This window comes from Emydura macquarii, unplaced genomic scaffold, assembly GCF_026122565.2.
Source record: "Emydura macquarii macquarii isolate MOO-44397 ecotype Brisbane River unplaced genomic scaffold, CSIRO-AGI_Emac_v2 contig_1043, whole genome shotgun sequence".
In the NCBI taxonomy this organism is placed as follows: Eukaryota; Metazoa; Chordata; order Testudines; family Chelidae; genus Emydura; species Emydura macquarii.
In genome coordinates, this window is record NW_027131180.1 from 18,618,220 (window position 1) to 18,643,346 (window position 25,127).

The window sequence follows — 25,127 nt, forward strand, 5'->3', positions numbered from 1 at the left end:
ACATCCATACTGCTCTAGGGAGCATGGACCTGTGCAGCATGAGCACAGGGGATTTCACTAACAGGTGCACTAGCTCCTTGCTTACCATGGCTGGAAGGGCACTCCGACTCCTGCAATAGTCAGGCAATAGAATGCGGTTGTAACCTTCTCTTGGGAATGTTCAGGGGACTTATTTTTACATTGTCACATTGCTTTTCTTTCATGGGATGAGTTAACAGTGGGTACCTTGTGCTTTGATTCCCTCACAGTGAGCAACGTGGCCTTCAACAGTCCACTGTCTCATACTCCTGCAGAGCGCCTGTCGCAGATAAGAAAGTGAAAAAAAAAACCCGGGATGACATGTTTAATGAGCTAATGAATGCTTCCGTGGCTGCTGACATAGAGCTAAGAGCATGGAGGATTTAATTATCTGACAAACTGAACATGGACATGGACAACAGGAAGGCAGCACAGAAGTATGATTATTCAACACAAGAAGAGAAGCACAGAACAGATAAGCAATGCACATTGCTGTTGTGTCTCATGTCAAAAGTGGTTTTTCAATGCTTCCCTGAGGTGCAGTGCTCTGCGTTTGGCTGTCAGCGTTGCAGTGGCATCTGGCTGCTCAAAATTTGTGGCCAGCTTATCTGCTTCCACAACTCAACCCAATGGGAACGTCTCCCCCTTTGTCTCACAGACATTATGGAGCAACCACAGGCAGAGACAACTATTGGGATTTTTTTTACTGAGGTCTAACCTAGTGAGCAGACTTCACCAGTGTGCTTTTAAACATCCAAATGCACATTCCACCACCATTCTGCACCACCATTCTGCACTTGCTGAGCCTCACTGTCCAGGTGCCCAGTGTAGGGCTTCATTAGCCAGGGGAGCAATGGGTAGGCAGGGTCCCCCAGGATCACTATTGGCATTTCAACATCGCCAATATTTATTTTATGGTCAGGAAAGAAAGTGCCCACCTGCATCTTTTTTAACAGACCTGAGTTTCTAAAGATGTGTGCGTCATGCACTTTTCCAGACCACCCCACAATGATGTCGGTGAAGCATCCCCTGTGATCCACAAGGGCCTGCAACACTATTGAGAAGTATCCTTTTTGATTTATGTACTCTGAGATAAGGTGGTCCGGGGCTAAGATAGGGATGTGTGTGCCATCTATTGCCCCGCCACAGTTTGGCAACCCCATTGCAGAAAAGCCTTCCACTATGTCCTCCACATTTCCCAAAGTCACTACCCATCTTAGCAGAAGTCTATTAATGGCACAGCACACTCGAATCACAGCTGCTCCCACAGTGGATTTACCAACTCTGAATTGATTCCCAACTCACCGGTAGAAGTCTGGCATTGCTACCTTCCACAGAGTGATGGCCACTCTCCTCTTCACAATCAGAGCTGGTCTCAACCGAGTATTCACGCGTTTCAGGGCTGGGGAGAACGCTCCGCGAAGTTCAGAGAAAGTGGCCTTTCGCATTCAAAAGTTCTGCAGCCACTGCTCATCATCCCACACCTTCAAAACTATGTGATCCCACCAGCTGCTTCTTGTTTCCAGGGACCAGAAGCAGCACTCTATCGACTGCAGATGGAGCGTGGCAGCTGCAGGAAACAGGAATTGTTTCATTCTATGGCTTGTAGCAAGGCGGCCTCTGTAACATCACAGTTTTCAGCGCTGCGGCTCCTGTCTCGCCCATGAAAATACTGCAGAATAAGCCGTGAAGTGTTTTTGTTGCTCGCAATAATAGTGCAGAGCTGAGCGAACTCCATTCCTTTCAGGCAATGGCGTGCGTGCGGCAAAAAGGGTTTAAAATATGGCGTGAAAAGGAGATTGTCTGTTTGTTTTGGACTGGAGCAAGAAGGGCGGAGTATGTTGCATCATGGGAGGACGACAACCTTCCCAAAAGCCTCTGCAGCTAGTTGCACTGTGGGGTAGCTACCCATGGTGCACTACTTTGCTTGTTGACCCAAGCATGTCTAGTGGGGATGCAATTCCCTGATTCAATGAGCGTGGTGGGATCATGCTCCTGCAACTTCTAAAATTCGGCAGGTGAAAGTCGTTTTAAAATAAATTAACTTCACTCCACAGTGTAGACATACCCTAATGGAGTGGTATGGATACCTGAAAGTGATCAAACAAACTCACCATTTTGAGATCTTCCTTGGCCAATGTTCCAGGCAATTAGATGTGGTTTGATTGTGCCCAGGTAGGCAATTGTTCATTCATCTCATGACCTGTTCTTATTCAGAAGTACCTGAAACTATGTGAACTACTTCAACTCATTTTAATGTCTTTTGAACTAATCATGTTGCAGAAGGGACAGTGCTAATCCTTTTATTAGGGCTGTTTTGGTTTTTATATTGTCTCTCTACTTTTACTGAATTTCCTTAGCTTTTTCAAGTTAAATTCTATTCTGGTCTAAATTTAGTTTTCTTCAAAACCAAGAGGAACAGTTTGCAATAAAGCCTTTAATATGTTTCTGAGCATTTTCACTGCCACTGGAGAATTATACATGCTCTGTGTGTCAGAAAGATATATGATAGTAAATGCAGTTTTAACAAAAATAAGGAGTTTTAAAAACTATTATGTCTTGATGACTGATCTGAGGAAATAAAATAATCTTTAATAAATGGCTGGTCTGAATCTTCCACTTCTTAATAATCCACCTACCAAATACACTTTCATTGTGGCACAAAAAATAAATCTTTAACTAGCTATTTATCAGGTACTAATATTTGCCCTGTTTTTTTTTTTAGATGCAAAGAGTTTGGCTGAAATGCTCATGAGGTAAGAATGATGTTTAGTAATTCAAAGTTCAATAATGTTTCTGGTTCAATGGATCATATTCAAAATCATTCCTGGGAACAATTTAATTATTAAACCTTCCATTCCTGAATTCTATGTATCTATGTGCCAAACACAGCATTTTAGTATCTTTTAGGAATTAGGGCAATGATTTCTAATGGACCAGGAATCACCAAAGTTCCACCAAAATCTAGTCAGTCACATGGTGCTGATTCACCTCCTTGTTTGCACCTATTAAATCATGTTAAAAGAGACTGAAGATGCATTGAAAACTCTGCTAATATTATTACTTTTGCAGTTAAGCAGTTGCTGAACTTGCTGCAGGGATTATATGCAATCATCAGTTAAAAAAGAGGTGTTCAGTGCAGTCATAAATGGCAACGCACAAAAAAGGTGATCTATGAGACAATATCTCTATTAAGAAGTGAACCGCAATATAAAAAAGTTTGAGAACCCCTGTATTAGCAGATTAAATTACAGGATATGTTGAGGTCCCTTTGGAGATTTTGCCTGCCCACTGAAGTGTTTTTATAATATGCATCAAGGGAATTGCTCTTCAGAGATCATCTTATTGAAGGCAATAAATGCCTGGAAGCACATATTTGAAAATACAATGCCCATATATACACGCCCACCCACCATTGCTAGCTGATTTAAGTAGAGCTTTGTGAAAGTGGGGACAATTTATTTATTATTCTGCTGTTTTGTTCTGAGTCATTTCACTATCCAAAAATATAATCCTTTTGTGAAATTACAACAAATTACTGTTCTTGCAACAAATTTTCAGTGTTTATTGGTTTGTCTGGAAAAAAAATGTTGAACTTTGAAACCATTGTGGATTTTTTAAAAATAGGACCATTTTGGTTCATATTAACTGTAAATTGTGCTCATTTTTAAGTTAAAAAACCTTTCAGGATATGTGATGTTTTGCCAGATTGGACCATTTTCAAACATTCAAATCCCCCATCTCTGAGGGTTTAGATTTCATTTGAATTTTGAATTTTCATTTGAATTTTCTGTACATCTTAGTTATAAGCCTATATCTATCTGTCTGATATGTTGGTAATACATAGGGTTAATCAGTTAACCTAGACCAAAATCTGGCCCCCATCCTGCAAACACTTACATGTCTGTATAGTCCATTGACTTAAATAGGACTGTTTGTGTGGGTACAATTACATATGTTCATGTTTGCAGGATTGGAGCTCTAGATAACTGTAAGTGACAAGTAAAAATGATTTCAACAGAGTCGCTTTTTGGTGTTTCTCTATGTCACAAAAAAACCACATAGTTCATCAGATTTGGCAAGCCCCTGCTCAAAAGAAAGCCAGTATTAATAAAGAAGATGAAATCAAGTTGCACTGGCAAAATATTGTATATCTATCCTGTTACTTATCTGCAGTCATTTCTGCCAACCTTTTCTTTTTGTGAGTATTGAAAGTCAGTCCTCCATCCCATTAAAAAACAGTTGGCTTAATTTTTTTTAAAAAGTCAACTGCATATGTATCTTCTAAAGGTATAAATAACAATAAACGATCAAAATAGACCTTTTGAAAAAATATATGACTTAGGACATTTTCAAAAGTGACTAGTAATTTTGCAGCACTTTCTGGGAGCCTGTTTTTAAGGGGTGCATGCACAGCACATTCTGAAAAATCAGGCCCCTTAAAGGTTACCTCAGATGGGGTAATCAAAAACCTAGGTTCCCAAAATAACTAGTTAACTTTTGAAAATTTAGGCCTTTTTTAAACAAAGGAGGCAAAATCCCAATAATCCACAGAGTCACATATGTTAAATTTCTTGGTACATTATGAATAAAATTTCTTTATATTACACCAAAACCTAGTATCATATAAAAAGCTAGAAAGATGGTAATACAAGGGTAATTCCATTTTGTGAGCCAGGTTGTGCCATTTAGGCACAGTATTGCATTGGAGGCAGTACGGACACACTCACCCTAGTGTCCCTGCCTGCTCTGCAGAATGATGCAGGAGAAGGGGGTGGGACCATCATCCTGCCTTGTCATGCTCTTTGGGGAGATTTGTGCCCCCATGAGTGGACTTAAGAATAAAAAGGGTTAAGGATGGAGCTTTAGTCTTTGCATTGAATGCCTTGTTGTAGGGTGTTTTAGTCAAAATCCTGGGGAAGCTATGTTAACAGCTTCATAAGAGTTATATGATTTGCCCCTCACACCTCAAGTTAGTAACAGTTACTGGTATTTGAGCCCAGCTTTGTGATGTTTCCATTGGGCAGCACAGATAAGTTCCTTATAACTGTTCATCATTGATCAATTTAAGGAACTGGCTCATGTTTCTAATTTTGAGAATAGGATAAGGCATAAATTTCCTCTGAAATCTCTAATCTGACCTTCACATTTACAAAGGAATGGTTTTCCATGTCTTTCGCATTAACCTACTTACTGGTCTTAGCCTCAAAAATTAAAGAAGAGGCATGGCTGTTGGCCAAGTACTCAAAATTACATTAGTTTTAGCTAGGGGCCATATGTAATCCCTTTGTGTGTAAATGGGTGAGTAAGATTCAAGCCTGTTGTGAATATATAGATTTTTTCAGTCATTCAATTGAGGATTTTTTAAATCTCTAGATAGGTTAGTCAAAATTCATCTCTTTAATAAGTTTTGAACAAACTTTTAGCACATCAAGCATTTCACTTGCTTAAAAAACAAACAAACATAAACATGTATCAATAGTAAATGAGATATGTTATGCACAATGTCTAATTAGCTACTTAGGAACCTTGAGACAAATTTGAGACTTCTGATCTATAGAGTCTCATTATTCTTTATTATCTCAGAGTAACGGAAATGTAGGTAAATGATATTTCTCCCATTAGGGAAGTAGTCTCTGGAATCCTTACGTATGAAATCATAATCGTCTGATGCTAATGGCCTGGATTTCCTAACTTAAAGAGATACTAATTAGAGTGGGTTGGAAATTTTTTAACCAATTTTTTCTCCGTTGGAAAATGTCAATGCTTTGAAAACAACTATTCATGGAGACAAATCAGTTTTAATAGTAGGGTTTCTCATCTCCAGGATGGAATTGAGAGAGACAGAGAGAGAGAGACTTTTGTGAAGGCTTCTTGGGGGTGGGAGGAGGAAGAGAATTGGGCAGAAGAGTGACTTGAACCTGGGACTCCTACATCCCATGAGTTCTCTAACCACTGGGTTACTGGGATATTGTTCTGGGGTGGGTCTCTCTTTCATGTGTGTATGTGTGTTGGTTTCTTTTCTTTCTCCAAAATGTCTCATTTTCATTCTGATGCAGAATGAAAACACATTTCAAAACCTTGACATTTTTGGTGAAATGGAATTCTTGTTTTCTGAGATGCCCTGGAACTCGCTAATTGCGTTACTGAAGGGAAATCAGTGTTTTCTTGTCCTGATTTCTTTTAACTTTACAATTTAAACATATCTGTTAAAAACCCTTTTGTCAAAGTTGAAACATTTGAATGGCTAATTAAGGCTGTCTTGAGACATGGTCATTCAACAGTTGCTCCTAGAGACGAACATCCTTGCCAAACCTCCCCCTGCATCATGGGATGGGTGCCTAGGAGGGTTGGACACTGCCATCTCACTCACCCAAGCTCCAAAAGATATACACAGGTGCAGAGATGTTGAGTGAGGCAGGATGCCTCACTGATTAGGGCATTAGCCTAGTTCATGGGATAACCAAGTCTAATTTCCTTCTTGATCACAGATTTCCTATATGATCTTGGGAAAGTCCCTAAAGGCCAGATTTTCACAGGCATTTGGGTTCCTAAAATATACATAGCTGCCTACTGGGAATTTCAAAAGCAGATTAGGCACCTAATTCCCATAGGAATCAATGAGAGTTAGGCACCTAACCAGTTCAGGGACTTTTGAAAATCCCAGTAGATGCCTATCTATGTCTTTAAGCAACTAACTGCCTTTGAAAGTGTGGCCCTTAGTCTCTCTGTGTCTTAATTCCCCTTCTCTGAAGTGGAGATAGTAGCACTGCCCTAACAAAGGAATACATTTGTAATGGTGAGAGTAATCAATCATTGGAACAATTTATCAAAGGTCATGCTGGATTCTCCATCTCTGACAATTTTAAAATCAAGAGTGGACGTTTTTCTAAAAGATCTACTCTAGGAATTATTTTGGGGAAGTTCTATGGCCATGTATTTTTGCCAGCAAGTTAAAGAAGTATGGGTTGGATGAATGGACTATAAGGTGGATAGAAAGCTGGCTAGATATCAAGCTCATGGGTAGTGATCAATGGCTTGATGTCTTCTTGGCAGCCGGTATTAAGCAGAGTGCCCCAGAGGTTGTTCCTGGGGCCAGTTTTGTTCAGCATCTTCATTAATGATCTGGATGATGGGGTGGATTGCACCCTCAGCAAGTTCACACATGACACTAAGATGGGGGAGTGGTAGATATGCTGGAGAGTAGGGGTAGGATACAGAATGACCTAGACAAATTCAGGATTGGGCCAAAAAAAATCTGATGAGATTCAGGAAGGACAAGTGCAGAGTCCTGCACTTAGGACAGAAGAATCCCATGCTCTGCTACAGACTGAGGACCAACTCGCTAGGCAACAGTTATGCAGAAAAGGACCTGGGGGTTACAGTGGACAAGAAGCTGTATATGAGTCAACAGTGGGCCCTTGTTGCCAAGACAGCTAACGGCATATTGGGCTGCATTAGGAGGAATATTGCCAGAAGATTGAGAGAAGTGATTATTCCCCTCTATTTGGCACTGGGGAGGCCACATCTGGATTATTATGTCCAGTTTTGGGTTGCCCACTACAGAAGAGATGTGGACAAATTGTAGAGAGTCCAGTAGAGGGCAACAAAAACGATTAGGGGGCTGGAGCACATGACTTATGAGGAGAGGCTGAGAGAACTAGGCTTATTTAGTCTGCAGAAGAGAAGAAGGAGGGGGGATTTGATAGCTGCCTTCAATGGAGCTAGCCTGTTCTCAGTGATGGCAGGTGACAGACCAAGGTGCAGTGGTCTAAAGTTGTAGTGGGGAGGTTTGGATTGGATATTAGGAAAATCTTTTTCACTAGGAGGGTGGTGAAGCACTGGAATGGATTACCTAGGGAGGTGGTGGAATCTCCATCCTTAGAGATTTTTAAGGTTCGTCTTGACAAAGCCCTGGCTGGGATGATTTAATTGGGTTTGATCCTGCTTGAACAGGGAGTTGGACTAGATGTCCTCCTGAGGTCCCTTCCAACCCTAATCTTCTATGATTCTATGCTTCTAAGTTCTATACAGGAGGTCAGACTAGATGATCACAATGATGATCCTTCAGATCTTAGAATCTATGAAGAGTCTATGACCCTCACATGTTTGTTGTGAGAATAAACACATTAAAGACTGTGTGGTTCTCTGATACTATGGTGATGGGGGCCATTATCACCTAAGATAGACAGAGTGGGGGAAAGACTAGAAAAGTAGAGTCTGGCAGATATGTCCTAACTCAGTTCTGGTGGATTCCATTGGATCTGTTGAGTTTAGGACAGAACTGCTGCCCATTTTGTGATGGAAGGGAATTCCTGCTACAGACTGATTCAGGGAAAACAAGGGGACCCTTTTGGAGATTTCCTTCCCTTTGGTATTTCCATGGAAAGGAGTGAACAGGTCCTTGGATGTTAGTGCAATATGGACGATTTTACTGCAACTTCTGTACTGGATATAATTATACTGCTCAGTTTTACTACCCATTTTCATTTACTTTGTAGTAGATGGCTCATTCCCAGAGTAATTTTCTGGTACACAGACTTTAAAATTGTTATAACTTATGTGATGATACAATAATTGTTTTATACTCCTGTTCTAAAATACCATATCCAATGAAACGAGTTCATCCATGAATGCTAGCAAGGTTTATAATTTCTTACTAGAGCAATGTCAACAGAACTAAAATCTTCACTTTTCTTTATGCAATTCATTATTATTAATAGAATATCTCGTGACTGACTGATTGCTTTTTTAACTTACCAATTCTTATGATGTTCAGGGTTTAAATCATTGCTGAAAAATAATTAATATGAGAAATTTCTATAAGACACCATCTTCCCACTGACCTGTTTGGTTAGCTGAAGGCTTTATTAGTCATATCTGAGAAATGCAAAAAAAAAAAATGGCAGCTTTATAACTGTTTTAATCAGTTTCATTATTCAGCAGCTGCATGAGAAAGATTTAATAAGGGCTTTTGATAGATAGCCACTGAATAATGGCAGACTCAGTCCCTCCCCCCACCTATTCTTCTAAACTCCATATCATGTACTTTAAATTAATACCACCAATTTCTTCAAAGTACAAAGAAAGGAAATAAAATGTCTGAGAATTTTGCTGACTATGATAATTTTATTATTAGATTAAGCTGAACTGATTTTTAGAAAGGAAATATTTAAGTATCTTTTCATTTGGGAGCCATTTTCATGTGTGTCTCTCTTTGTGCTTAGTAAGAACACCAGGACCTCAGATACACTTAACAAGCAGCAGCAGACGCTGAGGATGCACATAGATATTCCCAGAGCTCAGCTTCTGATCGAAGAGAGAGACACAATGGAGACCATTGGTAAATTGGCAATGCACTTACGTTGCTTTATATCATAAATGTTTTTGGTGGACTTTGTACTGCATCCTTTATCCATAAAAAAGAGCTAGAGTCCCAATTTACAAGCTAATTTGTCATGGATGAAAAGTGAATTGAAGCCATTTCCACATTTGAATGATTTTGAGCTTTAAGGTGTCTTAGCGCTTTGAAAGTGGAGTAGGGCAGCAAAAAATAAAATGTTCCATTCTGACATTTTCAAAATGAAAACTTTAATTTTCCATTTCAAAATGACCTTTTTGTTTTGAAATTTTAATTTGTTTATACTAAAAAAGGTTATTTTTAAAGGGTTGAAATAAAAACAATAAACATTTCTAAATTACTGAAATAAACCATGCTATGAAGCTCTGTTTGCCAGAAGCTGGAATGAGTGACAGGGGATGGATCACATGATGATTACCTGTTCTGTTCATTCCATCTGAAGCTCCTGGTATTGACAACTGTCAGAAGACAGGATACTGGGTTAGATAGACTATAGACTAGATAGACTAGATACTGGCCAGTATAGCTGTTCTTATGTTCTTAAAATGTTTTGAGTGACCCAATCAGAAATTTTTTTTCAGACTGTCTGTTTGTGAAATATTTGACATTTCAATTTTTTGTCCCGATATGGGACAAGAAAAGAATTAAAAAATCTCTTGTGGGTCAAGAAAATTGTTTTCCCACCCAAATCTATCTAAAACTCCCTATTATAGATCTACCTAGCTATAGCGAAAGCTATTCTGTATTCTGCTGCACTGAATAGTCAAAAACTGTAAATAACTTACGTTATGCCTGGGATGCATCTGAAATCTCATGAAAACAGTAATTTTCCTAAGATATTAGTCCAAAATGGCTGAAAGCTCACAAAAACGTCTGATCTCATGTGTGTCTTGCTATACAAAATGGCAGGGCTCTCACAAGAGTCGCAGATTTTGCCAGATTTCCACCATTTTGGACAAAGAGCAGTCTAAAGCAAACTTGAAGCTGACTTAAGTGGTCAGCAGAGGATTCCACTTGCATAGAGGAATCCTCCAGTGAAATAGAGCAGATGTAGTGGTCACATTTAGGATGTGGTCAGAGGGGAGGAGAGCCAGCCAGTATAATGTAGCTCAGCTCTGATAGTCCTAGTCAGTCCCAGGATTGGGGAAGAATGAGGTAACTTTGTCCCATCATATCCTGTGCCAGGCTATCTTGATTTGGTTGAATCAGAAAATTCAGCCTTTTCTGTATTGCATCATTTATAGCAGTGGTCCTCAAACATTTTACCCCATGCCTCCCCTTACCTCTGTCCACACATCCCACTCCTCCTCCCCACAGCTGGGGCTGGGAGCTGGGGAATGCGGTCAGATCCAGGGACCAAGGCTGGGAGTGGAGCCACAGTGGCTGGGGCCGAGGCAGGGCCCAGGCACCAAGGCTGTGGCCAGGGGTCAGGTATGAAGACCACAGGCGGGCACCATGACCAGGGGATGAGGCAGGGGCTGGGGGTTGAGGCCATGCACTGTGACTGGGGGCCAAAGCTGAGCCAGGGGCCGGGTGCTGGGGCCATGGCCGAGCCAGGAGGGGAGACTGTGGCCAGGCCCGGAGCAGAGCTTGCTAGGTGGCGCTCCTTCCCCATCCCCCATGGGGACTTGCCCAGGCCCGGCTATGCCCCCCAAATGTTCCTCCCCACACTTTGGAGACCTCTGGTTTATAGGGTTGTTTTGAAGACAGGATCCACACGTCACCTGCAACATGGACGTTTTTGATTCCAGTTTTTATTTTTCCAAAGTTCACTTCTGTACTGCAATCTTTTATGACAAGTTTTATCCTGGAGGAAGATTTTACTCTTGAGTTATAGCTGCTGGGCAATAGGGGTTTATAATGGAAATGCCATTAGCACCTTAACTACAGCAATGTGATCCATGTCACAGTAAAAGACTGTATTGCACAAAGTAGTAATAGTAAGCAGGCACTTTGACAAGCTTTCACAAAGGCTTTGGCAGGTTTTATTCATGACCTGAATAAGAGCTCTTCTTTTGCCAGGGACAGTGTAATTTGGTTTCATAATGTTCATTCTCTTTAGGGCCTTTTTTGGGCAAAAAATGCCAGTTATGTTACTGTGCAGGATGTTCACATTAATGTTCTCTTGTCAACTGAAAAAAACAACAATTGTTAGAAACAGTGCATCAGTCTCAGCTGATGGGCAAATTCACAGAAGCACCATTGCTGGCAGTCCCTTTAGAAATGCATTAAAAAGCTATATATTGTATGATGGCAGGAATTTCCCATGGATTTCATTGCTATTGAGAATAGATGAAAAAGGTTGTAATAATGTAAAAGAAAATCTGGAGACTGAACCCTGATAGCACTAAGCATACAAATGTAGTTGTTTTGCAAGCATGAAGTCAATGGAAGATTTACCATTGATTATAGCGGGGCAGAAAGGGACATACTGTATATTCAAACTTTTAAAATTGGGTGGGCAACACACTCTGCATTCTATATAACTTATTTTTTTTAAAAACCGCACTGTGATCACAATTGAAAAGAAAAAAGCTACTAGTTGCAGTCAGGACCAAATGCTTCCCCATGTAGCCTGGCTTGGTGCAGGGAGGAGATTCTGTATAGATAGTTGGAAGGAATCCTCCTCAGTAGCTTCTGCTGTTTAGTTGCAGAGAATCCATGCAGTAGTGGATTCACAAGTGTTCCTTTCTCCCCTACTCTGCCTGGGATCTACCATCCTCTCCTACCCCACTCCACAAATCCTGCTGTGCAGGGATGGGAAGAAGCTCCCATGCAGCTGTACTCCACATCATACAGGAGATCCACACCACTTGCTCCAGGATCTCCAAATCCTTTTCCTATTGTGCTGTTGACCAGTCAGTTCTGCTGCAGGAAGTGCCCTTTGCAGCATAAGGAAGTGTCAAGATTTGGCCCATAGGCTCCAGTCCACCAAAGCTCTTATGCATGTGCTTAAATGTAAGCATAAGATTTGTCCCACTGAGTTCCTCAGGAGCGCTCAAGAGTTTAAGCAAGTTCATAAGCGCTTTACTGGATCGCGGCCCTAATGTTGCAGTATTTTTGTGCTGGTGCTGAAGGGACAAAGCTAGCCAGAAGAGAGAGCACAAGTTAGTTAACAATCTCCTTTTGACATCTCAAATACAGTCACTTATGCTAATGACAAACAAGAAAGTAAATAATCCATGGTCATGTTAATCTGTGCTCCATGGAGCATCAAGGGGCGGAGGGAACCAGTTTTTACAAAAGGGAAAAAGTCAAAGTACTCAAGGCAAAGTATTGTTACCGACAACAGAGTGTTTTTAAAAGGATACTCAAAAAGCCTGCCTGTGTCCCGTAAAGTAATCAGATCACAAAAGAAGGCCCACAAGCAATACTCATTTCTATAGTTTTGTGTAAAGTCAAGGACTTAAGCTATTTTGAAGGATTAATAAAAAATATGATTCCTTATTTTAATGTTCATTTTCTGTTGCTTATAGATGACAGATCAACAGTGTTATTAACTGATGCTGATTTTGGAGAGACATCTAAACAGAAGTCATTGACAGTTACTCATACAGTACATTACCAGTCTGTCTCACAAGCTACTGGACCATTGGTTGATGTTTCTGATGCCCGACCAGGAACAAGTGAGTATAAAAGGGAATATATTACCTATAGCAGAGACCATTACAAAGATACTGAATACCATTACTGCAGTATTTACATTATTGTGGTATTTTCTTTATTTAGAATGGGGAAACTATTTTGTAAAGCAGGAAATGGTCTCTTTTGCAGTTGGAGTCACTGTAAAAGTGTTACATATTCAGATTCAATATAGTAAAAGTTTCCTTTGCATGTTAAAATGTAGATGTAATTTAAGGTATTTTCAACCTGAATATTCTTCAAAGGAAATTTATGCTGGGTTTTAATATTTAGAATTTAGTGAGTAAATATTTTAATGGATTTTAATGTCTAATATATATTTATTTCTCTCTAATCAATCTTTATTGAATTTCTCAGTTTACTGTAATAGTTCCTAACATTCTAGGATATGAAAAATACATTTTCTGATTACTGCATTTTTTAAAAAGTTACATTTCTAGTTATTATATTAAATCCATTTCTCAGATAGGTCCATGCTGAGATCATCTTACAATGATTTAAATGAAATGAATAAATATATTATTACAATATGTTCTTCCTAAACTCTGTGATAAATGTGTTCCATATCTATATTACTGGAAAAGTTTAATTAAATATAAGGCATATTTATTAGATAGTGATATGGTGTAATGTGACATACTGGAAATATATAAACAATTCCTAGGATGTATAGAAATGCAAAGATCAAATACAGTTATTGTTATTTATTATATTGAAAGATCAAGGCTATGAGAATTAACAATAGACTAGAACCATAGTTAAAATCTAACTATCTTTAATGATGCAAGATCCTGCACTCCAAAAGTACTTGGCTTTCTTAGAGATGAATACAGGCTGGACAACATCCTAGAATAATTACACTTTCCATTCCTTGACTTATGTGCCCAATTCAAAGCCCATTGAAGTCTGATATCGTGTTTATGAATGGCATTGAGTTTGTATTTTTGTTTTGCTCTGGAGGAGGATCTGAAATAGAAGGGCAAACAGCCACGGCCATTTTGTATTTATAAATAACCTGCACCTTTGAAGTGACAGGCTGTAAATGCTTCATTGGGAATGTTGATTCAGAAACAATGCTGAAAGTCAATATCTAGTGATGATTTATCCATCAACCTGTTCCTGTTAAAATTTTCCACTCCAAAGTAATAGAACAGCCTTACCAAACTGTCAAATGCTTTTTCATAGGTTTGAATTTTTAGTGTTTAATTCTTACATTCTCCATTGTTACTAATAGAAGCTTCAAAAGAAAAATCTTTCCCTACTGGTTTAGGCACTTTCCATTTGCCAATTAAAGATTTTTCTTCTCCCTTTGGGCTTATGATGGAAAACAAGCCTTGTTTTTGTACCAGCGCCACTGATGCTGTCAACAAAGCCTAAGCAGTCAATGTTGGCAGTTAGCTTACTTGTACTCCCTCTGAAGGATGGATGGATTGTCTCTGGAACAACAAAGCATACAATCTTTTAGGCCCTACATAAATAGTAGATTTTTTTTTTAATTTCTAAAGAAGAATTGAGGTGATTTTATTTTTTTTTTCACACACTGTCAGACTCTTTCTAGATAAATTTGCCATTGTAACTTGGAGGATTTTAAGATGGGCTAGGTTTTCAGCTACCTGGTAGCAGCTCTTTAGCGTGCACGATCAACAACATACTAACCCAAATATGAACTAATAAATAAACAATAAATATATAGGGTTTTGGTAGTGAGTAGTACTGTTATATGTAAATGTTAAGTAAGATACCTAGAGTAGGAAATGTGATAATGTAATCTCCTACCCGTTTGTAATCTTATCATTTATATTTTATAAATTGGGTTGGGAGCACTACAGTGGAGGATGGAGTTGTTATGATTCATCTGAAATGATAATGAGTGAAATAGAGTTACATGGCAGTAGGGAACTGGGTGGATCCCTTTACCTGTTCATTCCCAGACTTCTTAGCATTTGTGATGTATAAATATGCAGAGTTTCTGTGAAGAGAATGTCCTAATTTGGGCATGTACTAGCTGCACTTCACTGAAATACATTTTCATCCTTAACTCTCTTTCAGCAGTTTTTGTTTGCATATCAATGCTACCTCAGTTATCACTTCATTTCAGTTATTCTGCTAGTGATTTTTTATTGACTAATTAAGAACTTAATGGCAAAGATTCTCTGTTTGTCAATGACAGATCCTACTACAAGAAGGAATGCAAAAACTGGGCCCACAGCTCGCAACAGGTATGCTAGTCAATGGACTCTCAACAGACCCCATCCCACTATATCAGCCCACACCCTCACCACAGACTGGAGGCTGCCAACACCCAGAGCTGCAGGATCAGTAGACAAGGAAAGTGACAGCTACAGTGTCAGCCCCTCACAGGACACAGGTATAATGTTGTTTTTCAGAATTCCATTATAAAGACCATACAGGCATAACAGGAATAGCATTCACTGCATGAGAGCTTTTTTTTTTTTCTTTTTAAAACATTTTTAAAATGTATCTTCTAACTGCAACTGGCTTATGCAAGCACCTACCATTTATAATAACAAGAATTGTATACATGACTTCCTATGACGAAAATGTGGTCCAAAATCTTTTGATGATTCTGTTGGTAATTTTTCTGGTCACTGAAACTACGTACATCCTGAGTTCTAAGGGAAAGGTCTGAGAATTTGTTTCATAAAATGGCACGGGCCAGGAAATGGCAATATTAGCAACTGGGAAATGGAGTCAAAACTGGAATGGTTTTAAGGTTTGAGCTACTATAAGGTAAATTGTTTCCAGTGGTGTAATTTGCTCATAAGGGGGAAAGCCCAGATTTGGGACCCAATCCAGGATGCATTATCATCAATAGGTGTTGAACCAAGCCCTAATTTACTTTGGGAACAACTATATCTCTAAATAATGAGAAGGGGTAAATTGAAGATGCAATTCTCCCACTCAGTCTTAATACTAGCCTTCTTGTTTCCAAGTTAAAATGCAATTGTGGGATTGAAAAGCGAAGCTTGTTTTCTTTTTGCTCTATACTGAACAAGTGATGAAGAACATTACAGCTGTAAATGGGTTACATTACATTAGCAGGGAAACAGTCACACAGCAGCTCCAAAGAACATGTTTGTTTGAAGTATATCGCTGACAGAGGAAGTGACTCCTTGTCAAGCTCAAGGCTGCCCAGAAGGAACTGCTTGTACTCCCTCACAATTTAGAGGGGTTATGCAGCAAAATCTCAGAACAGTCAGGCCCCAAAAGAGACAGCTATCCAGAGCAGTCTACAGAAATAGCCTTTCACTACGTAGAAATATGAGGGTGGTTTTTTTAAATCCAGCTATCCTCTGAGTAAGAAAAAGCAGACATTTGCTTTGCTTTCATTTAAAAACCTTTGTTCCAAGATTTTCCAAAACATATTCCTAAAGATAGGGACCTAAATATGCAGCTTGATTTTCAGAAGTGCTGAGCACTAAATATGTCCCATTAATTTCCACTGGGCTACTCAGAGTAGTAAGCACTATGGTCAGTAATATTTATAGGATTAAGTTGTTATCTGTTCAGAACTCACAACCTTCTTCTAAATATCTTTTAAAATTGTACTGCCGCTCACATATGTCATCCAAGACTAATATCAGGAACTTCCTATGAATTGTGTTTTCGTCATTCTAAGGTACATTGTTAAATCAAATTATGTGACATTTACATGATTATGTGGATAGATATATAAAAATAAAAAGACTTATACAACCTATTCAGTTAAGAATCAAGGTACATTTTCTTTGCTGTAATGGATTTATGCATATCTAATCAGTAGAATATTTTATATTCTTTGAAGGGAAGGTTGGACCCTAATAATGAACAAATTAAATCTAAAAAAAATACAGTGAAAGGCTGCCTTAATGGCTTATGGATATTGCTCTACGAAGCTGCATGGAAATCTAGGTGACTCTCTCTTGGGCTGTTGGGAAAAGTAGGAAAGCTGAGGAAGGCAGTATGTCCACCTTGGTTAAAAAGAGAGTACTTCATGTTGCCCATCTGACACTCCTCCACCTCCAGCTAATTAAGAAGTTTCTTCCCGACTTCTTTAGCTAGAAAGGTGGTGAGGTCATGAGGGTTAATTCCACTAGTTATACAGATTCATGTTGAAAACGCTATCTCAGAAAACCTTGTTCTGGGCATGCTGGATTGTGGGCCTGGTCATGAATTTGTTGTGCCCCAACCTGTAGACGATCTTTAGGGGGTACCCCTTTTAGTGTGCCAAATCCCCAAGGGGTCACATCCTTCCACAAGGTTGGCCACATGGCCTCAATGCCTCTGACGCTGAGCCTCCAGGCTCCAGAACCGCTGTTCCTCACCGTGAGCTCTGCCCAGTGAGTCCAACTGAATCAGACTCCTGTTCAGAGATTTTTTCCCCCGTTGGAGGATCGATGCACTTTAGCAAATATCTGCTGTGACTCTGTGTGGCCTTTTCAAAACAGAATAGAGTTTATTAGTTAACTGGAATACAGCATAGAGAAGCAAAGGTAAAGAGAGAGTTCAGACCTGCCAATGCTAGGGCTGCATCCAGCCAAGCTACTGTAGAATCCATCTGGGCTCTGTCTCTTTGTCTGTCCGTCCATAGTGAGAGCTGCTGTGTTTCTGTGATGCCAGTTCTTATCACAGATATCTGACACCTCTTGCCTTTGTACTTAGGACACAGCCTTGCTGTGTTCACATGTTCAGCTGCCTCTGCAGTTAAGTGTTAACCTTTGGTCATAGGGGTTTCCATTGTCTCTTCCAGAACCTCCATTCACACAAGCTCAGTTTGTTAATGATTCTGGTCTCAAACCAGGCAGCTATGTGAGTCAAACACCTCAGGTGTCCTGCTCTGCCCTTGGAGCCACATTTTAACCCTTCTGCACCCACTAGGTAGCAATACCAAGGTGATCAGTACAGAGTCATACAGATAGTTTATAAGAATGTTACAGAAAATTTCCACATGCATCACAAGCATATTGTCTCATATCCCAGCATAGCAAGATTCTACACACGCAGGCTAATTTTATTTGGTGGACAAGTAAAGTATCATTAGGTTTTCACAGCATCATCCAATCAAAAGGGCACAAAGTGGTTTCACTGCATGGACTAGTAAACATTAAAAATATTTTACAAGCCTGGTTTTTAAGCTATAGTATTTGAACAAAGATTATTAATTATTACTACAGACACCTTCCAACTCTATCTCTGCCCTTTAAGATGTGCACTGTCTTATATTAGAATTAAAATAGATTTTTAAAATCAAAAGTAAACTTGGAAACTTGGTTCATGGAAAGAGTACGCAATACTGGGGTGACAAACCTGTATATATGTTATGCTTTTTTATTTCTAGGTAAGGAATGGAGTCAGAGTGATAAATCTATTGTTATTTTAGAAGATGAAACAATTGTGTATTGAATTGTACAACCAAATATAGCTATGCTACATGTCTAAAGCGATGTCTTCACTGGAAACACTGCAACAGCACTGCTGCAGCATTTCAGTGTAGACATTTACTACAGCAACAGGATGGGTTTTCCCATCACTCTAGTTAATCCACCTCCTTGAAAGGTGGTAGCTAGGTCAATGGAATAATTCTTCCATCAATTTACCACTCTCTACTCTGGAAATTAGCACCTTAACTCCATTGTACAGGGGTATGGATTTTTCACACCCCTGAGTGACGTAGCTGAAGTTGACCTAACTTTTTAATGTCGGGCTTGCCTAAGAATCAATGAATGAAATGAACTAAGTTTTCAAGCTCTGGACTCATATTTCCAAGGCAAGGCAGCTTGGGACATATGAGGGCAGAACTTAGCATTTCATGAATTGGTAACTTTAAATTTAGTGGAGATATGTCCAAAAGGTCTTTAATCATTCACATATATAGGTAAGTTTAAAGGTCCTAATCAAATTAAGCCATATCATAAAAATACTTACAAATTAAAATAATGCATTTACCTCTTTATAACTGACAGGTGTGTTGCTCTTCTTATGGAATAAAAACAGATACCAGGACTCTAGTACATGATATAAAAAAAAAAGACTTGTAATTACCGCACTGTTTCCTCTAGTTACTGTAGTAGTCTTATTTTTTTTTTTTTGAACTAGTTGTCGTTACAGCTACTATTAATATTATTATTAATTTATTGAGTATCAGTAATGTGCATGGAACTGTACAAAATCTGGAAGAAGATATGGTTCCTGCTCGAGGGCCTTGTGAAAGTTCTCTGCTCTCCTGACACACCACAGCTGAAAAGTATAGCATTCCAGTGATTTTGCCACTTAATTAAATAGAAACCTCTCATCTGCTTCACTTTTCAGGGTTTGACATTGTAAATGCAGTATGCTTTACCATATATAAGTCACTAATTAAATCTCCAAGAATAATGATGTTTGTTTAAGTGAATTTCATGTTTCCAGGAATTGGTAATGGGAAAAGAGACACTTCTGTATCACAAAAGACTTGATCCGGTGTCCATTAAAGTCAATGGTGAAGTTACCATTGACTTCATTAGTGCTGAATCAGGCCCCAGAATAAAAGCAGACTGGTAGTGACTAAAACACATTACCTTCTAATGCAGCCATTTACTCTGCGTGAGATGAGTTGGTGATTTCAGTCCTATTCCTAAAAGACAGATGTTTGTCTCGGAACCATTGCCATTCTGTTGTACCTTTGTTGGCATTCTCAACAGAAGGGCCAAGGTTCAAATGGATATAGAAAATGAGCTATCTTTTCACCCCTCAAGATGAGCCCTCTAAAACATGTTTGAGGCACATTAACAGGATATGGTATTGAAAGTGTCCTTGGTAGTGCTGTGTCTGTTTTGTGGATAAACAGTGGCCTTCTGTTTTTATTTTAATACATCAATCTCTAAACTCACTTTTCAAAAGAGAAAGTGAGAGTGTGTGTGTGGGGAGGGGGAGGGGGGAAGAGTAGTCATATTTTTCTTACTGAATAAAGGTTTTTTCTGCTTCTAAGCAAACAAGTCAATTCTGATTCATATGCTGCTGCTAAGGCAAGGAGACCTCATTTTAAGTGGAAAGATCAACATTCATGATGAGGTAGACTCATCCAAGTCAATGTCAGGAAAATGACACCTTAGTAAAAACCTTTTAATATTCATGATTTAGATACTGAAATGACCGCCCTGTTTATCTTTTTTGGATATTTAGATCGAGCAAGAAGCAGCATGGTCTCCACAGAAAGTGCCTCCTCTACATATGAAGAGCTAGCAAGAGCATATGAACATGCTAAGATGGAAGAGCAGCTGAGACATGCCAAGTTCACAATTACAGAATGCTTTATATCAGACACATCATCGGAACAGCTAACGGCAGGGACTAATGAGTACACAGACAGTCTGACCTCAAGCACACCATCAGAATCGGGGATCTGCAGATTTACTGCATCACCCCCCAAACCTCAGGACGGAGGGCGCGTGATGAACATGGCAGTTCCAAAGGCACATCGGCCAGGTAAGAGCACAGAGCTAATTTTTTGGTACTTTGGGTGAGTATTTCACTGCCTGCATAGCATGGTTGACAGGACAAGATATATCACAATGAAGGAAGAAGAGATGTCATATTTCTGGTAAGTATTCACAGAGTGAAGAATCACTATTTATCATAACTGATGTTATATTCAGTGTAAGTTTATCCTCCTGTATACAGACAAAGAAAAATAATGGTATAGTAGTGCTCTTTCACTGATCTCAAAGTAATGCTGCAAAACGTCATTGCAATTGGCTGCAGACAGATGTCCCTTTCATGGATATTGTTGAGGTGTTGTACTCTCCCCTTGATCTCTGTGCTTCCAGAATTATAATGATCTGAAACTGGGGAAAACAAAAATGAAAACAATGATGAAGGGAACAGCTTACCTCAGGGGACTGACAATAGGATATGGAGCCTTCCACATTCAAGTCACTAACTTAAATCCATCCCAAATTGTTAGTAACTAATAATGCCCGATGGGTGCCTGATGAGTCCAGCTCCTGAAAGGCAAAAAATTCTATTTTTAATGACACCCTTATAATATACAATGTCGTAGGTATGCCTGGTGCTTTGCTGGCAAATATGTCACAAACCCTTCTCTGAAGATTTTACAGTCTAGTTTAGACAATGCATGACATGACAAAGGGAGAGATGACATAAGTGAAGTAGGATTTATACAATACAAAGTCATGAAGCTATTTATTTATTTATTGCATGTGCTGTATTAGTTCTATTTTTAAATTATTTTATTTATAATTTCATTTTTAGTAAGTTTGTTCATTAGTCTGGGTTGGTGTTGGGGCTCCCTGTATGTGTAGAAAGCAACTTGTACATTGTGGGTGCTCTCCTAACATAAATAATAAATTTGAACAAATGGGATTTGGGGGAAGAGAGGAAACAAGCATAACAAATAGCTTTGAACAGGTTGTTCCAGGAGCAGGAAGTAGCATGGAAGAGAACATGGAGGGGTTTCTGCGAGAAGGATACAAGAAGAATGTGAAAGGACTCAGAGAAAGAAGTAATGAAGCTGTAATAGTTTAGGCAGGGAATTACCAAGGCATTCAAAAAGATAAAGTGGGGGATGGGTAGAGGAAATGATTTAGTGGAGAAAATGACTAATTTCCCACCTGGTTACACACTGGAAACACAAACCCAAGAGTGGTGATCACTTGGGATATGTGAATCTATAAAAAACAAGAACTAAAGATAAATATTTTTTCTTGCTTTGCTTAGGGAAAATATCCACACTTCAGAACTCTGACATTACAATCTGTCCCTTCCAATCAGTCAACAGACATGTTCTATAATTCTCTCAGACAAAAATAGTTTACTCTATTCCTTTCATTTTTCCAAATAAATTATTGATGCTTATTTAATATTTTTAAATGGTCTAATGTATTCTAAATAATGTAGATGCTCCATGGGGGCAGCCAGTGCTAAAATTCAGTCCCCATGTTTGAGCTGAAAGCTCCATGGTTTAAGATCTCAGTAGTTCCCCTCCAGTGAATTAAAGATTGATAGTGATCCCTGAGGCCGTCACCCAAATTGTTTGAATTCACACCCATTTTCATGTTACATTTTAACTTTCTTTTACCTTAATGAGAGGAAACATATCATATGACATAGTAATAAGATTTAATAACTTGGAATAGTTCTGCAAGTTCCAGTGGCCCACCATGATTATGGCCCATTGATGATAATGTTTCTTTAACATGGGCTTTCAATGATACTTTATAACTTAAAGGCCTTAGACAAAGTATGGAATTGTAAGGAGGTTGATTCTTCAGGTAGCTGATTCTAGTAGGTAGATTAATATTCCCAGTGTCCACATTGTTGATGGATGACTCAAGGGGCATTTTTTTCAATCACCTAAATCTTTAGAAATTCTGAGAAAGTTATTAAAATTGAAATATAATTAAAGACATCATTATACATCTGGTAGCTTGATGAAGATATAAAAATGTTAACATGTGTAGATTTGCTAGATGGAAACATCTGAAGATGGATATTTGACAATGCTCTTTGATTTTGATTTTCTCATTTAATGTCATTGTTTTTCAAGATCACATCTCCCTGTCTTTTTCTGTGGTGTTTTTCTTTTCCTCTGCCTCTGTCTCTTATACTATGTTATTTTCTGTAACCTATGCCTCCTGCTTCCTAATTTCTGATCTCACCTTTTAATCAAACTTCTTGTAACCCTCCTGCTACCAACTATTATCATTGTAGGGATCTGCATAAATAATAGTTATTGTTCAAAAATAATCCCAACAGAGTTTTTAATTAAAAATAGAATGTATTTAGAATTTACAGGATATTCCACACCAGATTATAGCACCTGGATATTTTGAAAGACTGGAAATTTAGAGGCTAAACCACCTGATGGTAAGAGCTCCTTTTCATTAGGGCAAGGTGATGAATGGAGATAGGTGTATTAAATAACTTGCTGTATAGCACGAATATCAGCTACAGTCAATAAGTCAAAGATTTTGGACTATTGTGAGCTGAGTTGACATTCATATCACTCAGGTACTGAGCTAACCAGTCTGTTGCTCCCATTAATGCAGGTAAAACACTGAAACCATAGGACTCGATCCTGCAAACTGCTGAGCACTCCAGTGTGGTGCTGTATTCTTATTAATTTAATTGATTTGTAACCACATAGCATTTCACATTAGTGCTCAGCACTTTGCAGGATTAGGCCCTTTAGTCATAGAGCCTGATTTGTCCAACAAGTAGCATTTGAGCCACTAGATTGAGCCACTGAAGATGGCTAATGGTAAACAGTGGAGAGTTTGGGAGTCCATTTGAAAGGAGGGAGGGAGAAAGGATGGGCAGCCCATTTTCAGTATGGATTATCTGTGTATTCAGGGGGTCGAATAATAGGATCTTCCCTTATTTCCCCAAGTCAGCTTCATTCAAAGTATCTTTGGAATCCAAATATTTGAATATTTACCTATCCCTATAAATGACAAATGCAAATAACCATGCCAGGTTGGCATTTCACATTGGAATTCCATTTGGATGGCTAATCACACATTGAGACAGGCTTAAAATGTGATCATTTACAGCACTATATCTGGGAATTAGGATTACCTTTCCAGAACCTCTATATTTTAAATGCAACTCTAATTGTATAATTAGTAATATATGACAGAAGACCTCTCCTTATTCCAAACCACAGTAAACCTTTCAATGCTCTGGAATGAAATCAGAGAGTGTGACCTTCTTTTCTCTCCCAGTCAGCTGTGTTTCTGCTGCCTTGTTTTCTGATGCTCATGTTTACAGGTGGCATTTAGAGATGGCTTCTAGCTTACCTGGATTTCTGTTCCTATGTTCTTCATGATGTTTAGTCTACACAACAAAGAGAGTCAGGTACCTGAAGCTACAAAATCATGAAATTAACATTTAGTCAATTAAATTGCAATAAGATTTAAAAGAAAACGAAAATAATAGTACCTAATAAAACTGTATCTGACAAAGTTGGAAATAAAAATATTTTTATACTAAATTAGAGACATGCAACATCACTGGAAAGTCATTTGAATATTCAGCTGAATTATTCTTATACAACTCAGATTGTCAAGCATATTTTCCTGCAGCACGTCTCACCCCATCTCATCACAAGCATTCCATCATTTTCACTGATTCTAACAAAGAATTATTAGAGGGGTTGCAATACTAAATATTCCTGTAGTTATGCTTTTATATTTATATATTATAAATAAATATAAAATATTTATATATAAAAGCATAACTACAGGAATATATATATATATTAGAAATCATGGTTGCAGGACATAGAATAGAGAACTAAAATGGTTTATGAATTCTCACTTTCAAAGTTCTAAAGACAGAATTCTAAAAGCATTTTTGCTAATCTTTCCAAATCCACGTATGGGTCTCTGGAGAGAAATCAGATTATTTGCTGTTTTTCTTTTATGTCAACATTAACACATTTTTTTTTCTTTTACCTTCTAATAATGGTCAGTTGCACATCTGAGACCATTGATCAAAATAAAATTGTTGCACTGTACCTCCTTCCCCATAGGTTTCAAATTGCAATAGCCTGGTTTCTGATCCACCTCCTGGATGCGGCCAAGAGTGGGATTAATAGAATCTTCTTGTTAATCATTGCATCAGGATGCTTTAATTTTTTACAGTTCTGCAGGCACAGAGCAACCTACAGATTTTGCAAACCTTGCTAACTCAGTGTACAAAATCTAACTGGGTCTCTGAGTCTAGGTCATCTTGCATGGATAATGGTCGTGCTGCACAGCATGCTACTGCAATAGCATCCTGTGCTAGACTGAAGGTTAAAAGAACAAGGGGATATTAGAGACAGTGTGTTAGTATTTTAAACTTTGTGTGCAAAATGGGCCCTTCAGAATGAGGAGACCTGTCATGTTTTGCGGTGCAACCCAAACCAGTGAGAGGTTGTGTCACTGCTTGCCCTGTAACTCTGAGTAACTTAAAATGTTCTGCTGCTGTGGCTTCCTGTCTGGACATACCCAGCCAGCATACAAGCATGCACTGAGGGTCTGTGTGTTCAGCGGCCCTGGTTCTACAACTCTGACTCCAGCATCTGTTTGATACACCACAACCACACTCTGGTCTCCACCAATCT

At 38.8% G+C, this 25,127-nt stretch overlaps 1 protein-coding gene across 1 annotated transcript in view; it reads left to right on the forward strand.

The window, feature by feature from the left end:
* LOC137151032 (cell adhesion molecule DSCAM-like) overlaps positions 1–25,127 on the forward strand; it is a 58,943-nt gene that overhangs the window by 10,866 nt on the left and 22,950 nt on the right. The window contains exons 2-6 of the mRNA XM_067545226.1: positions 2,744–2,774; positions 9,246–9,361; positions 12,856–13,005; positions 15,192–15,389; positions 20,183–20,485. Of these exons, the coding sequence (XP_067401327.1) occupies positions 2,744–2,774; positions 9,246–9,361; positions 12,856–13,005; positions 15,192–15,389; positions 20,183–20,485 (798 nt within the window). The remainder of the gene's footprint in view (positions 1–2,743; positions 2,775–9,245; positions 9,362–12,855; positions 13,006–15,191; positions 15,390–20,182; positions 20,486–25,127) is intronic.